Genomic DNA, 16,662 nt, shown 5'->3' with positions numbered 1-16,662 from the left:
TGCACTGCAGTACTTAATGCAGCTGGTGGCCACACCAGATACTGACTGTTACTTTTGATTTTGACCCCCCCTTGTTTAGGGACACTATTAAATTTCTGTTAGTCACATGTCTGAGGAACTTGTTCAGTTTATGTCCCAGTTGTTGAGTCTTATGTTCATACAAATATTTACACATGTTAAGTTTGCTGAAAATAAACGCAGTTGACAGTGAGAGGACGTTTCATTTTTTGCTGAGTTTACAATATTTGAGAATACATTTATTTGGGAATATTTTTCGTGAACAGACATGTTTCTAGACATGCTTCTGTCTGTTTAAGGCTGTCATCTCCAAACCAGCCCCCCCCCCCCCCCAAGGAGATTTTTATTGCGGATCTACAGATCTCAAAAACGACCTCTCCAAAAACCATATGACAGGTATCCTTCGCAGTTACGAAGAACTTTAACCCCTGGGATATGGTTAAGGTTGACAAGCACTCAAATCTATTGGTGATATGGGGATCTGTTGAGTGTAAGCTGATCTAACTGACTTACTCTAGTAAACGACTCCGATTCTGAACTTTGACCTCCAGCTGTGCTTCAGAAGACTGCGGGGTGGGGCGGTGTGTTATCGTTCCTGCTGGATGGAATTAAAGTCCGATAAAGAGAGGGATAAAAGAAAAGGAAGAGGTGATGGATGGATGTAAATCACAAACGCACCTGGCCACATAAATACCCAAAGTGCTCAGAAATAGATGGAAGGAATGAGGAGGAGAGAGAGAACGTGTGTAGTGGATAGAAAAGAGACAGAAGGGGAGAAATTAAAGAGAGAGGAGAGCGAATGAAAGAGAGACAGCGAGGCAGAAATTCCTCTGGCCAGATTCAGGCCAGTGGCTGCAGTCAATAGATCTGGGACACAATAACACAACCATTCCTTAATTTCCTGGACAGAACATTCAAAGCTTTATCCAGAGAACAGCATGAAAATAATTGTATGATCAAATACTACTTTCATCTTATGTATAAAATACAGTTTATGTTGAACCCAAGACAACCGTACAAGAATGGACACACACTCCAATTGAAAAGGCAGTATGACGTTTGTTTTATTTACCATCCTATCATCATCAGCAGCGATATATGTACATTTGTAAAAAATATTCCCGCTAAGCTCTTTGAATAGGCCATTGAAAATGAGACAGGAAACGTTGATACCAATGTCCATAGACTGTCCAGTAGATGGTCAAAAACACAGAACATAGGAAATAGCACAAATATACACTGTGGGTAGAAAGGACATAATGTTGTAGAGCCCAAAACTAATAGTAATATATACTGTACCATAACAGATGGGTTGATACTGTAAGAAACCATTTTACAGGAGGATGGAATAAAGAAACTAACTCAAGTTTCAGTCAAGAGGCTTATGCCATAACTAGGCTACTTTCTAGGTAGGGTGGTTTCCCAATGGATAGTCTTTAGCTAACATCAAAACACTGTTTCTTGTCGACAGAAAAAAAAAACAGATCAATGCATAACTTCAACAGGGTGCTGACTGGAGAGCTGGATGAAAAAGGAACCTTATGTTGATATCAATGCAGAAATGACAAAAAAAATTGTCTTATTGAATCTCAAGTCAGGCTTGAGTCCTTTGACCATATGTTGTAGATCCAATCCCAGAGACCGACGGCAGTAGAGATGCAGAGGTTTTGTACAGCCAGAAAGGATGAGTACAGAAATGTTCATGTGACATCCATATTGTCTGAAGACATTCTTTCACTCTCCCTCTTTTTGCATTTAGTAATACAGCCACACAGCTCAATGCACACACACACACACATTCATCCATCCATTCAAAACACACATACTTCCTCTCCCCATGCCGGTTCACTGCTTGGCTTTCTTCTGGATGGTGCCAACGGCGGAGATGACGGTGGTCTTGGTTCCGCTGGCGGTGGTTGTCACGGAGACCACCCCTGGCAGGGTTGCCGTGGTAGTGAGCAGTGCGGGCTGGGCCAGGGTCACGGGCACTGCAGAGTCCCACTTACTCTTCCTCTTCTGAGCCTCTGCTGGGGGTGGAGAGGCGGGAGAGAGAGAAAGTGAACGGGAGAGAAAGGGAACCAGATATACTCTATAATCTTAACCTTTTTCTCTTTCAGGAAGGTCACAACCTAAAATCAGTCAGGGATGATAATGTTTCTATGGAGTGTGGGGGCTCATCTCTCTGCCAGTGACAGTAGAAGAGGTGTTGGTGGTGATAGCTGTCTAGGGGTTGGAGCTAGGGGTTGATTTGGAACACAGTTGTGTGTGTTGTGAGTGTACCTGTAGCTGTGGTAGTAGCTGTATTGGTGGTGGGAACTGCTGCATTGGTGGGGATTGTCCCCTTCTTAGTGCCTGTCACAAACTCAATCTAGGAGAGGAGAGAGGAGACAACATACTTCACCATACTCGTGCTGCAGAAGGCTGAGCGGAGCCGGGCTGGGTTGTGCTGACATTGTGTTGTGATGAGCCTTAATCTCTTGGCAGGACACTTCTCTGGAAGTGTGTGGAGAAAATAAACTAGAGGCTGCTGGTGGCAACATGCCCCTGACACACAGACTGATAAAAGAGAACGGCCCGGTCTGTGATTTGTAAAACAGTAAAGGAGAGGAGTAAACGTACGCACAGGGTTGGCAAAGCTATTTTCTCTGAACAGGTACACTACATAACCAAAAGTATGTGGACACCCCTTCAAATGAGTGGTTTCGGCTATTCCAGGCACACCCATTGCTGACAGGTAAAATAAATAAATCGAGCACACCGCCATGCAATCTCCATAGACAAACATTGGCAGGAGAATGGCCTGTACTGAAGAGCTCAGTGACTTAACGTGGCACCGTCATAGGATGCCACCTTTCCAACAAGTCAGTTCATCAAATTTCTGTCCCGCTAGAACTGCCGCGGTCAACTGTAAGTGCTGATATTGTGAAGTGGAAATGTCAAAGAGCAACAACGGCTCAGCCGCAAAGTGGTAGGCCACACAAGCTCACAGAATGGGACTGCCGAGTGCTGAAGCACGCAGCGCCTAAAAAATAGTCAGTCCTCAGTTACAACACTCACTACCAAGTTCCAAACGGCCTCTGGAAGCAACGTCAGCACAATAACTGTTCATCAGGAGCTTCATGAAATAGGGTTCCATGGCCGTGGAGCTGCACACAAGCCTAAGCTCACCATGCGCGATGCCAAGCATCGGCTGGAGTGTTGTTTAGCTTGCCACTATTGGTCTCTGAAACATTGGAAATGCGTTTTCTGGAGTGATGAATCACGTTTCACCATCTGGCAGTCCGACGGATGAATCTGGGTTTGGCGGATGCCAGGAGAACGCTACCTGCCCGAATGCATAGTGCCAACTGTAGAGTTTGGTGGAGGAGGAACAATGGTCTGGGGCTGTTTTTCATGGTTCGGGATAAGCCCCTTAGTTCCAGTGAATGGAAATCTTAACAGTACAGCATACCATTCTAGACGATTCTGTGCTTCCAACTTTGTGGCAACACTTTGGGGAAGGCCATTTCCTGTTTCAGCAGAAATGTACATACAGAAATGTTTTGTTGAGATCGGTGTAGAAGAACTTGACTGGCCTGCACAGAGCCCTGACCTCAACCCCATCGAATACATTTCAGATTGAATTTTAACGCCGACTGCGAGCCAGGCCTTAACGCCCAACCTCAGTGCCCGACCTCACAAATGCTCGTGGCTGAATGATAGCAAGTCCTCGCAGCAATGTTCCAAAATCTAGTGGAAAGACTTCCCAAAAGAGCGGAGGCTGTTGTAGCAGCAAAGGGGGGACCAACTCCATATTAATGCCCATGATTTTGGAATGAGATGTTCAACGTGGATGTCCACATACCTTTGGCCACGTAGTGAATATGTTTTTAACAGAGGTTGGGGATGGGGTTAAGAGGAGAGCAGGCATGGTTTTGTTTTGTGTGTGTGTGTGGGGGGGGGTGAAAACGTGTGTATTGGAATTCAGGTTACCTCAGGTCCCCTCTTCAAGTCAATAAAAGCGCCCGTGTCCCTCACCTTCGTCCTGTCCTTCTTGGCTTTCTCCAGTTTATCCATCTCTACCTTCTGAGCTTTGGCTGCAGGGAGGCAATGAAAACAGTTCAGCTGATAGGACTACCACACTGGCAAGCACATACAGCCACAAACAAGCACATATGCCTGTCCTCACACATACACACCAATGACTTCCTTACCCAGTGCCTCATAGTAAGAGTCCTCTGACCAGCCGTGAGGATCAAACATGTCTTTAGGGTAGTTGGTTCCCAGTTCATCAATGCCACAGAACTGAATGAGTTTCTCATAGATACTGCAAAGACACACATAGACATGTCAACAAAAGTATCTGGAAAAGCATCCCACGTATCGCCGACGTGTTCATAACTCTGTGTGTGTGTGGCATGAATTAGTGCGTGTGTGTGTGTATATGTGTGTGTACCTGGGATTCCTGAACTCTTTCTTCTTCTGAATGTGGTTGTTTGTGTCAAAGTCTCCATGTAGATTCTTTTCATACAGCTTCTGGATCTTCTCCTGTTGACAGAAAACCAACATATCTGATCAGTAGAACATAAGAGTCAAGTCCCCACTAGTATAGTTTTTACGACAAGCACTTTGTTCGTCTGTTGTGATGTGTATGTATCACAAGCCTAGATATTTCAGTGAAGCCAGGTGCAGTTGTCCATAACTGGAATTGAAATTGCGACCTTTGGCCTCCAAACCTACCAGTGTATGAACAGCACAGAATGACTGGTCAATTGGTAGAGAGGCGTAACATGTCAGCTTAGCCCCTACAGTGTGTTAATCAATGCGAAACAAGGCAGCTGAACTTGGCAAAGGCTGAAGCCAGGGTCTTTACTCCAGCCTTGATCCATTCAGAACCAGTCAAACGTTTGGACACACCTACTCACTCCATGGTTCTTCTTTATTTTTTACTATTTTCTACAATGTAGAATAATAGTGAAGACATCAAAACTATGAAATAACACATATGGAATCATTCAGTAACCAAGAAAGTGTTAAACAATCAAAATATATTTTAGATTATTCAAAGTAGCCACCCTTTGCCTTGATGACAGCTTTGTACACTCTTGGCATTCTGGTGTACAGAAGATAGCCCTATTTGGTAAAAGACCAAGTCCATATTATGGCAAGAAAAGCTCAAATAAGTAAAAAGAAAAAGCAGTCCATCATTACTTTAAGACAGGAAGGTCAGTCAATCCAGAAAATGTCAAGAACTTTGAATGTTTCTTCAAGTGCAGTCACAAAAAACATAAAGCGCTATGATGAAACTGGCTCTCATGAGGACCGCCACAGGAAAGGACTGAGTTAACTTTGCTGCAGAGGATGAGTACATTAGAGTTACCAGACTCAGATTGCAGCCCAAATGAGTTCAAGTAACAGACATCTCAATACAACTGTGCAGAGGAGACTGTGTGAATCAGGCCTTCATGGTCGAATTGCTGCAAAGAAACCACTACCAAAGGACACCAATAATAAGAAGAGACTTGCTTGGGCCAAGAAACACGAGCAATGGACATTAGACCGGTGGAAATCTGTCCTTTGGTCTGATGAGTCCAAATTTGAGATTTTTGGTTACAACCGCCGTGTCTTTGTGAGACGCAGAGTAGGTGAACGGATGGCTCCCACCGTGACGCATGGAGAAGGTGTGATGGTGCTTTGCTGGGGACACTGTCAGTGATTTATTTAGAATTCAAGGCACACTTAACCAGCATGTCTACCACAGCATTCTGCAGCGATACGTCATCCCACCTGGTTTGCGTTTAGTGGGACTATCATGTGTTTTTCAACAGGACAATGTCCCAACACACCTCCATGTTGTGTAAGGGCTATTAAACCAAGACGAGAGTCATGGAGTTCTGCATCAGATGACCTGGCCCCCACAATCACCCGACCTCAACCCAATTGAGATGGTTTGGGATGAGTTGTACCGCAGAGTGAAGGAAAAACAGCCAACAAGTGCTCAGCATATGTGGGAACTCCTTCAAGACTGTTGGAAAAGCATTCCAGGTGAAGATGGTTGAGGGAATGCCAAGAGTGGGCAAAGCTGTCATCAAGGGCAAAGGGTGGCTACTTTGAAGAAACTAAGATATATTTTGATTTGTTTAACACTGTGTTGGTTGCTACATGATTCCATACATGTTATTTCATAGTTTTGATGTCTTCACTATTATTCTACAATGTAGAAAATAAAGAGAAACCCTTGAATGAGTAGGTGTCCAAACGTTTGACTGGTACTGTATATCTGACTGACAGGGCTCTGAATGGAGCCATTGTGTGTCTGCAGTTTCTGAGACCTCAGAGCAATATTTGGCAACCAGGCTCCTGGGAGACGCAGGGAGCTGGGCCTGTCAACTGGAGCCAGGGGTATCAACAATGATAAATTAGCCTTAAAACGGACAAGATGGAGGATTGGAATGTTATTGCACTACTGTATGTACAGTACTCAAAACAGTCAGTTCAATTAGGCCAAATAGTAGGACAACAGTATTGTGATGTTTATTTTTTGAGATACAATGGTAATGAGGGACCATACAATAATGAGGCATACTAAAACAACACAGACCACACCCTGGCTACTCATTGGCCTGAGTCTTAACTGTCCCCAGCCCTTCCTGTGTGTGCTGGTGTTAGTTGCAGCCTGAGGAAAGGTAGTGATTCATCAGTGATTCACCTGATAGAGGGGTAATTAAGGGAAGGGAAAGGATATACCTAGTCAGTTACACAACTGATTTAATTCCACCGAAATGTGTCTTCTAAATTTAACCCAACCCCTCTGAATCAGAGAGGTGCGGGGGGCTGCCTTCAGTCGACGTCGTCAGCTCCCGGGGAACAGTTGTTGTGGGTTAACTGCCTTGCTCTAGGGCAGAAGGGAATATTTGAACCAGCAACCTTTTGGTTACTGGTCCAACGCTCTGAACCGCTAGCCTATTAAGTAGGTGTGCGCACCATGAGGCAATGCTATACAGTGCTGAACTGTTCACTCACCAAGACATTCATCTTCACCTGCATTTACTGATCTAAGTGTTGCATATTTCTCCCTCATGGTTAGGGTTAAGATTTGGGAAGGATACGCTGATCCTAGATCTGTGCATGATGGCAATGTCTACCGGGAATGCCAACTTATTTCTGAGGAAAACCTTGGAGCAGTGTAAGGATTGAGAGACCGTGTCTAGAGGGATGGAATGTTGACTGACAGAGAGCTGACCACTGAGATGTTTTGTCTGTCTCTTCCTACATGTTGATGTTATTCTCCCACTGGAGGATTCTGCTCTCCAACAGTCTGGAACATTCTTGAACATTTACCAACAACTGCAGAACACTGCTTGTCTGGCAGCTGGCATTGAACTCTTCTCAGACTTTGGCAGGAGGGGCAATTTACAACCTGGAAACCAATATCTCAGACACACACCTTATCTGTTCTCATACCCCGCCAATTTCAGTACGTCATACCTGTCCGCTAGGGGTGTAACTGTACACATGTTCATACCAAACCTTTCGGTACGTGGACCTTGGTTCAGTTCGCATTGTGACGCTGAATGAATACATTAAAAATATATCCCCCAAATAAAAACACAAGGCTATAGGCTCTGCCTACGCTGCAGTGTATGCCTCAAGTAAATTTGAGCATCATTTTTTTTGTTCCGGCTATTCCGTTAAAACAAGAGCCTATGCACACTTTGTAATCAAAATTCTAATCTTAATTAACGGTCCTTTTGTGGAACTAGTTCTGTACGATGGCGAGTGGTGGGGTGGATAAACCAGGAGGATTCTCCATCATTTAAATCTCCAGTTTGGGAACATTTTTGGCTTCCCAGTAGATTACAACGGCGATGGACAGAGAGAGTATGTCACCATTGCTCAATAAGAATAACCTATGCCAAAGGTTTCCAACTCCAGTCCTAGAGTACCCCCGACAGTACACACCTATTGTTGCCCAAGACAAAAACACCTGATTCAACTTGTCAACTAATCATCAAACCCTCAATGAGTTGAAGCCGGTGTTTATTGTCTGGGGCTACAACAACGTGTGCTGCTGGTGGTACTAGAGGACTGGAGTTGGGAACCACTGGCCTATGCAGCGGCCAACACCTCAAGCGTGTTTTTAACGCCAACATCACCCCAGTATTCCTACCACCGGAGCAAGACGGAAATGCAAAAAAAAAAAAACTTAGTATCCCCTCTTCATTCAAGCAGCCCTTCGCGGCCAATTCTGACTGGGCCAAAGAAATTACAAGAGCGATAGGTATGTTTATAGCCATGGATATGCGCCCACTCACAGCGGTTGAGAGGAATAGGGGGTTTCAGCACCTCGTGAAAGTGCTCGAGCCACGTTAGCAACTTCACCCACCCGCACCCATTTTAGCAAACAGGTACTACCCACTCTATAGAAGCAAACTAAAGCTGAAGTTGTCAATGAATTGGCTAATGCAGCCTGCATTATGGATGGATGGACCTTCAGGGCTACAGAGAGCTGCTTGACAGTGACAGCCCATCATTTTACACCGGAGTGGGAAATGAGAAGTACGTGCTAGAGACACGCTCCTGTTATGAGTCACACAAGTGTGCATAATGTATCTCTTTGTAAGAAAACATTATAGCATACGCCTATACAATGTCTAAGCCATGTTTACATATCGATTTCACACATATATTGCGCATAGAGTTGTTGCGTAATCGTGTGTTTCCAATTAAGAAAATACAAAGTGTTATTCCTGATGGTGCACTCATTAGGCATTATATGACTCATGATCATGTGTGGAATCAGGAATACAAACACTTTGGATTTTCTTAAATAAACTAAAATTAACTACAGTAACGGTTTACATTTCATTTTCCCCCGCTGTACCGAAACCGAACCGTGAACCCAAAACCGCAAAAGCTACCGAACTGTGGGTTTGGTGAGCCTTTACACCCTTACTGTCCTCCCTCCAGTAGTCTGCTACTTGTTGACAGAGAGCTTACCGTGTCACTGCTGACTATGGTGGTACTGCAGGCCAGTGTGACAAATGTGAAAGTGATGGTTGTTTAGACCAGGTGACCAGACCAGTTTAGTCAGAGGAATTTCACAGGTATGTAAGATGTGCAAGAGAGGTGGTGATATAGCACAGGCAAGTTCAGGTGAGTTGAAATAGGGTTAAGTAGAGATACAGTACATAACTAAGGTAAGTAGGGGTGTGAGTGGACGACAAAGCCCAGGTGGGTCTGTGTGTACCTGTAGGTGACTGGAGCAGCGTCCTGGTGGCTCAGGGGGAATCCGGATCTTGTCGGGTGACATGTTCCTCACTTTCTCGGAGAACAGAGCTGGGGCGGAGATACAGAGAGAAACAACCAATCAGAGGAGCAGACTACAGACAGATCTAGATGCTGTATAGAAGCCCATGACATTCTAGCAGCTACTTCTTTATCTTTAGAAGTGAACCCAGACATGATGTCTGTAAAGTCAGTGAGTGTTGAATCAACATGTTTGGTGCATTCCTAAGCTGACAGTTGTTCTGTGTGTGTGTGTGTGTGTGTGTATTTGTTTGTTTGTTCGGAGCATCTGGTCCTGGTACGAGACCTAGGCACCACACCCAGTCAGGGAGTGTCTGTTGGGGCTTGTGAAGAGAAACAAGGCTCCCCTTTTTTCAACTCTTCCCTCCTTTCTCTCCTCAACTCTTCCGTTCTTTCTCTGACTCCAGGCCAGGCATTCTTCAGTGTCACTAGAGCCTCCTCAGCGGGAGAGTATTTTACAGTCACTCAGCACCGTCAATCTAATAAGGCTTTAAATCAGGGGTGTTGAACTCATTTTGCCCCGGGGGGCGCATTCGTTCGTCAACGAGCTACGGAGGGCCACACTGAAAACTGGTTATATATCCTCGCTGTCAAAATTTGCTAAACATTGTCCTCTATCTATTGTTTTGGAACTGTCGATGCTCCTTGACTGTCTAGTGATTATTAGCAAGCTGGACAGTCAAACTATGAATGTAGGTCTATTGACTGTGCACAGTGATCCAGAAACCAACCTGATCTCATAGTTTCAAGTTGGGATTTGGCGTAACGTCTAATTTGGACCCATTCATTCCATGTAGTTACATGGTTCAAGAAATTGTAGGAATATAGGTCCATTATCATTTCTACACAGTTTCAATTTGGTTTAAGTCATTTTAAAGTATATTGAGTTCGTTTCCCCCGGATCCGGCCCGCATGTTCGACACCCCTGCTTTAAAACGGTTGAGATTTTTTTTTTTTGTGTGCGTACACTTTGTATGTGAGAACAGTTAAGTAGGATCCTTTAGCCTGTATTGTAGGTCACATACAGTATGTTGTGTAGTGAAGCAGCTCCTCCATGCACCAAACACACTCCACTTCAGTCCTTACAGGTAGTGTTCTCTCCCTCTCCACTCGTCTCCCTCTCCACTCGTCTCCCTCTCCACTCGTCTCCCTCTCCACTCGTCTCCCTCTCCACTCGTCTCCCTCTCCACTCGTCTCCCTCTCCACTCGTCTCCCTCTCCTTTTACTTGTTTTGCTTGATGCCCAGGTGGAACCAAAAGAAAACCCCCACCCCTCACACTACCCTGCTTGACCTTACCCTTGCCTCTCCTCCCCCACTCCATTCTGCCTTGTGTCTGTAGGTGAGAGGGGTATGACACTCCTACAGGGAGGGGCAGGGCGTTACCCTCTCCTACTGGCTAACTGAGCAAGTACACACACTTGCACAAACAGGGGTCCACGCACACTCACTTGAGTAAACAGAAAGAAACCAAAACAGAGTAATGATGTACTCGGTGACAAGCACACACTAAACACAAATATTGCACTTGGCTGCATGAACACTTATGAACAGTAGAAAATACCATGGCCTGGGGTAGGGAAAAACCTGACCAGGCATGTCAGACGCCCCAGCATGAGCATGTGTTGCTTTCCATGAACACAGGCTGCCATGTGTGTGTGCGGCAACAGGCACATAGAAGACATACTGTACAGTGAAAGTGGTCCGAATTAGGGTTGAATATCAGGAACCCGTTACCCAGATTTATCACCCAAAAACACTTCTCCATTCCCGGAAGACATAACTGCGAGAAACCGAATAAACCAAATAAATTATTTATATGAACAGCATGGCCTGAAATGGAACTTAAATGATATGTGATGTATAAATGTGGCTTCTCTGCGGCCTTCTCTCTGCATGATGAATCATCAACGCTCAGGGTGGGGACAGACAGCCCATCTCAGTATGGAGCGCAGATCACAACGCATGTAGACCTATCATCTCATCATGGTCACTTTCTTGTTCTTGTGAAAGGAAGGACTACATTTGCTGCAGCATAGTCTATGCTACAGTAATATAAAGACAGAATGCGTGTCTAATTTACACATCGCCATCTGGTTTTGGGAGGTCGCCTTATTTTTTTTTTAAATCAATCAAATGTATTTATAACGCCCTTTTTACATTAGCTGATGTCACAAAGTGCTATACAGAGTGGTAAAGATATCATTTTTTTCAATTGCAGCTGCAGAGTTTTAAAATAGCCCATCACTCAAATATCGTTGGTTTAAAATCTCTCTCTCTCTCTCACTTCCATTCAAATTGCATCTAAAATAGATAATCCTGTTAAAGACTGATATATATAGCAAGTCTAGCTTACCTCTTTCAGGTAATACATTCAATGCACTATTAGCCTTATATTTAGCTAATGAATGACAGTTTACGCATAATAAGCTTCTAACTTATTGCTTGTCTCTTGAGCAATACGCACACACCTGGCTTCTCTCCTTTAAAAACGCTCCTTAGCTCTTGGAGTCCCATGCAGGAAAATCTAGACGAGGACAGCTTGCGGGACATCATTTTTTTTGGGGGGGGCATTTCTTATACCAATAGACTATTAGAAAAGGGACACGAGCTCTTGTTTGCTGAATGTTAAATACAGCAGCCAATAGAACTCACGGGTAGATTGAAAGAAGAGCTAACGCGTGATGGCGCTAGGCTATTCAGTTATTTACTCAGACCCATAGCCATTCAATCTTCGTGCGGAGATGTGAAAACAATCTGCATCTATTTCTAGTCCTATATTATTCAAGCATGACATTAGATTGATGACTATAAAGGACAATGAAACGTATTTAATTGAACTGTTGAAAGCCAAGGAAGGACTAAAGCAACACTAGCGAGAGAAAGAGGTAGGCTAATAACATCAGGGGAAATATTCTGAAAGGTATATGCGTCAGCCTACTAACTATACAAATAGGCCCTATTATATTTCTAAATCAAAATTCACTAGCCTATTCTTGCAACTTTGTAGTCAGCATGTACTGCACCAGAATAGCATTTTCTCTTTCTGCTTTATCATGGATTGAACAAGGTGCGTAATTACAGTCCATATAATACAGTAGCCTATAATACAGTACAGTAATACAGTTCACACAAAAATATAACCCTACTGGAGCTGGTTTCATTTACTTAGCCAAGAGAGCATATATCTAGCTATATCTATGTGTCTATGTTTTTCTTTCGTGCAATAGCCTATATATCATATATGTATTGGATAACGCACAATCATTTGGGCTTTTTGGGCTTGGGCTCATTAAATGTCTAATGTAGGGCTCATTAAATGTCTAATGTAGGGCTCATAATGTATTTAATGTAGGGCTCATTAAATGTCTAATGTAGGGCTCATAATGTATTTAATGTAGGGCTCATTAAATGTCTAATGTAGGGCTCATAATGTATTTAATGTAGGGCTCATTAAATGTCTAATGTAGGGCTCATTAAATGTCAAATGTAGGGCTCATTAAATGTCAAATGTAGGGCTCATTAAATGTCGAATGTAGGGCTCATTAAATGTCTAATGTAGGGCTCATTAAATGTCAAATGTAGGGCTCATTAAATGTCGAATGTAGGGCTCATTAAATGTCGAATGTAGGGCTCATTAAATGTCGAATGTAGGGCTCATTAAATGTCTAATGTAGGGCTCATAATGTATTTAATATATGGCTCATCAGGTTCAGGTAGCATCAGGCTTGATTTTTCGATCAAAGCTCTAATCTATCTATATGCTTTATAATGCTTTTGAATGACACTTTCTGTTTTGGCAGGAAATACCAGGTTACACAGGAGAAAAGTGATTCATTATGGAACATTTGTAAAATACCAGGAAAATATTCAACCCTAGTCTGAAATCACAGCTCCCTCTAAACCACAAGAGGCCCTGCCCTGCATAATCACCTCTGACTAGTCCTGCCTTAAGCTACTTCTGACTAACAGTAGCTTGAACAGGGGTTTGATATAGAAAGCAACCATGCGTTAATATGAACACATATTTGTTTTGGAAGATGTTCAAAGTTTGTAAAGCAATAATATGGCAACTGCATGGGCTAGTCCAGAGTGTAGTCTATATTCAGCAGATACACACAGAGAAGCTGCAAAAATTGACATTGAAAGGCAGGCAGGCAGGCAGACAGTGAGACAGACCGGCATTGAGAAAGGCAGTGAGACATGTGGCGGTCACTGCCAGACGACCAGAGCGGAAGCCGACAGAGCTCAAGGCTCATTCAACAGCCAGCCAGACAATTCAACTCCCACCATTAAACAGACAAAGCCCATCTTCATGCTGCTTGCTGGCCGGGCACTGCGTGAGACCTTTAGACCAGAACTCTGTGACATTTCCTCCTAACAGAAGCCAACCCAGTGGAACAGAATGGGCCCAGGGATGGAATGTACAGTGACAGTCTCAGGCCATGATGATGAGTCACAGTTAAGACACTGGACAGTGGCTGTGTTTTTCAAAAAGCTTTTGTCAATTTCCCAGTCTGTTTTGTTGGAGTAATGTGGAGAAGGGGTGGGGTTGTACAGAGCATGCATGACATTCTATTTTGGCATTAGCAGGCTCTAGTATACACAGTAGAGGAAGTGAAGGTATGATGGGTACATACTACTGTTTTATGGCCTAACACTGTAGGGCAGTGTGTATCAGCCAGGGCCACTCCCTGTTCTCTCCTGTCGTCCTGCTGCTTTTGTTACACTCATATCCTGCCTGGCTCCGAGGGCGCGCACACACACACACACACACACACACACACACACACACACACACACACACACACACACACACCTTCCGTCAGCTAATGCTGCACCAACGCCCACCGCTTGTGTACCTGCAAGTGAGTATAAGTTGACCACGTGACTCACAGGCCCAACGGGTGTGTGACCGTTTCCTGTGGCACATTTATAACCTGAATTACCCCGTCTGAAGACAAACAAAGACATATTGTACTGCTTAGGGTTGGGCGATATCACGACAGCATCGTGACACATTCCTATTTGCTATAGACTATTTAAATAAATATGTTATATACAGAACGGTTTAAGCTTAAGAAATAAATTATCCATGCGGGGTCGGGAAATAAAAAATAAATAATAATAAATCACTCCATGAGGTTGAAAATAGGGGTGTGAATGTTAAAACGAAATTGAATCCCTAACCGAAGCAGTGTTTTTTTCTCCACAAAATAATGCCTTTATCAAGATCATTAATGGACATATCCAAGGTAAAACAAATGACAATGCACATAGTTTGCTGTCATTTCAGCTGCTTGATGTGATTGTGTGATAGATTTAGTTGGCTGGCTAGCAAAGGAAAAGTAACGTTAGCCTAGCTGTCCTCTATAACTATCTTATTGACTCGACAAATCAGCTGGTTGTTGCCTATTATTTATTAAATCCTTATTTTTTAAGTTCTTGTCTTTCGTCATCATTGGGCCTCTGCTAGCTAGCTACATGCCAAGGATTTGTTTAGCAAAGAAACGTGGAATGAACAGAATGAACGACTGAGTCAAAACATGAAAAAATCATTAAAAACCAGCCGATTTGGTGAAGCAACTTCAGAACTAACTACTGGCTTTTGCCCGAACTATATAATTTGGTGGAAGGATAAAATAAACAGAATTTACTAATATAGTTAATGAAAACATGTCGTTAATCCTTTTTCTTTAAATATGTTGGCAACCACTTTATAAAAGCAATAAGAACAGCCCTTAAGGGCCATCCACACCAAGGCAATAACAGTAACGATATCTATAATGATAAATTATACATAACTTAACATTGGCAAGCATCCACTCCAGCAGACCGTTTATCATTCTGCAGTACACCTGTCAATCAACTGATCAATGCATCCTACTGCACACTGTAGGCCTATTAATAAGGTGGTACACCACAGACCTCTCAGTGCTTTCAGGGTGAGTGTATTGTCAGTGACAACTGGTACTCGGGCCGAGCCAAATTCAGCTTATCTGGCCCAATTAACTGTTTAGTTTCAGGGTTAGGGCCATTTGGAGGTTATTTGGCAGGTGATGAAATACTAATATCAAAACAAAAAAAACTAAGAATTGTGATTTCTCACCTCCAAGTCATGGAATTTGCTAGGTCATTAAAAGCAAACATTTGTGACAATCTCTGCAGTCCTATAGCTATCAGAGAGGGTCCCTAATTTAGAGAATCTATAAATGCTTTTACTACAGACTATGGCAGTAGCGCACATTCACTTCCATAGCAGTTGTTCTAGGCTACCAACATGCAAAATAAACACGCACATCCCCTTACAAAAACATCACTGCTGTTGAACTGTAAAACTGCATTACAATGAAATAATTGTTGGTTAATTATGTTGGCTTCTAATGACTATATTTTGTTTCTGTTTATTGCACTATTGTGTTGCACATTTTATTTTGTTCCAGTGAATGCAATTTTGATGTTCTATTATGACTAACTACATTTGTTTTCAGAATTATTTAAATATCCGACTACAATCCACCAGGATTTACAAAACTATTTTTTTTATCCTTATAATTTTTGGCTTGTCACCAAAAACACTCAAACTTTTACAGATACACAATCGAAAGCATCCTGTCGGGCTGTATCACCGCCTGGTACGGCAACTGCTCCGCCCACAACCGTAAGGCTCTCCAGATGGTGGTGCGGTCTGCACAACGAATCACCGGGGTCAAACTACCTGCCCTCCAGGACACCTACACCACCCAATGTCACAGGAAGGCCAAAAAGATCATCAAGGACAACAACCACCCGAGCCATTGCCTGTTCACCCCGCTATCATCCAGAAGGCGAGGTCAATACAGGTGCATCAAAGCTGGGACTGAGAGACTGAAAAACAGCTTCTATCTCAAGGCCATCAGACTGTTAAACAGCCATCACTAACATTGTGTGGCTGCTGCCAACATACTGACTCATCTCTAGCCACTTAATAATTAAAAATTGTATGTAATAAATGTATCACTAGTCACTTTAAACAATGCCACTTTATATAATGTTTACATACCCTACATTACTCATCTCATATGTATATACTGTACTCTATACCATCTACTGCATCTTGCCTATGCCGTTCGGCCATCGCTCATCCATATATTTATATGTACATATTCTTATTCATTCCTTTACACTTGTGTGTATAAGGTAGTTGTTGTGAAATCGTTAGATTACTTGTAAGATATTACTGCACCGTCAGAACTAGAAGCACAAGCATTTCGCTACAATTGCATTAACATCTGCTAACCATGTGTATGTGACCAATAAAACTTGATTCGATTTTTTTTTTAATCCATCAATAATTAGTACAAAATCATTGTACCTGA

At 43.1% G+C, this 16,662-nt stretch overlaps 1 protein-coding gene across 1 annotated transcript in view; it reads right to left on the bottom strand.

Annotated features, from left to right (window-relative positions):
• Positions 1-1,057: 1,057 nt before the first annotated feature.
• LOC120029921 (SAP30-binding protein-like) overlaps positions 1,058-16,662 on the bottom strand; it is a 43,646-nt gene continuing 28,041 nt past the window's right edge. Inside the window, exons 5-10 of the mRNA XM_038975231.1 lie at positions 9,248-9,336; positions 4,454-4,545; positions 4,212-4,324; positions 4,036-4,094; positions 2,299-2,386; positions 1,058-2,045 (exon numbers count right to left, since the gene is read on the bottom strand). Of these exons, the coding sequence (XP_038831159.1) occupies positions 1,864-2,045; positions 2,299-2,386; positions 4,036-4,094; positions 4,212-4,324; positions 4,454-4,545; positions 9,248-9,336 (623 nt within the window). The 3' untranslated portion in view covers positions 1,058-1,863. The remainder of the gene's footprint in view (positions 2,046-2,298; positions 2,387-4,035; positions 4,095-4,211; positions 4,325-4,453; positions 4,546-9,247; positions 9,337-16,662) is intronic.

The sequence above is a fragment of the Salvelinus namaycush genome, chromosome 35 (genome assembly GCF_016432855.1).
Source record: "Salvelinus namaycush isolate Seneca chromosome 35, SaNama_1.0, whole genome shotgun sequence".
Taxonomy (NCBI): Eukaryota; Metazoa; Chordata; class Actinopteri; order Salmoniformes; family Salmonidae; genus Salvelinus; species Salvelinus namaycush.
The sequence above is the reverse complement of the archived record's forward strand: the minus strand, read 5'-3'. Positions and strand labels throughout refer to the sequence as shown.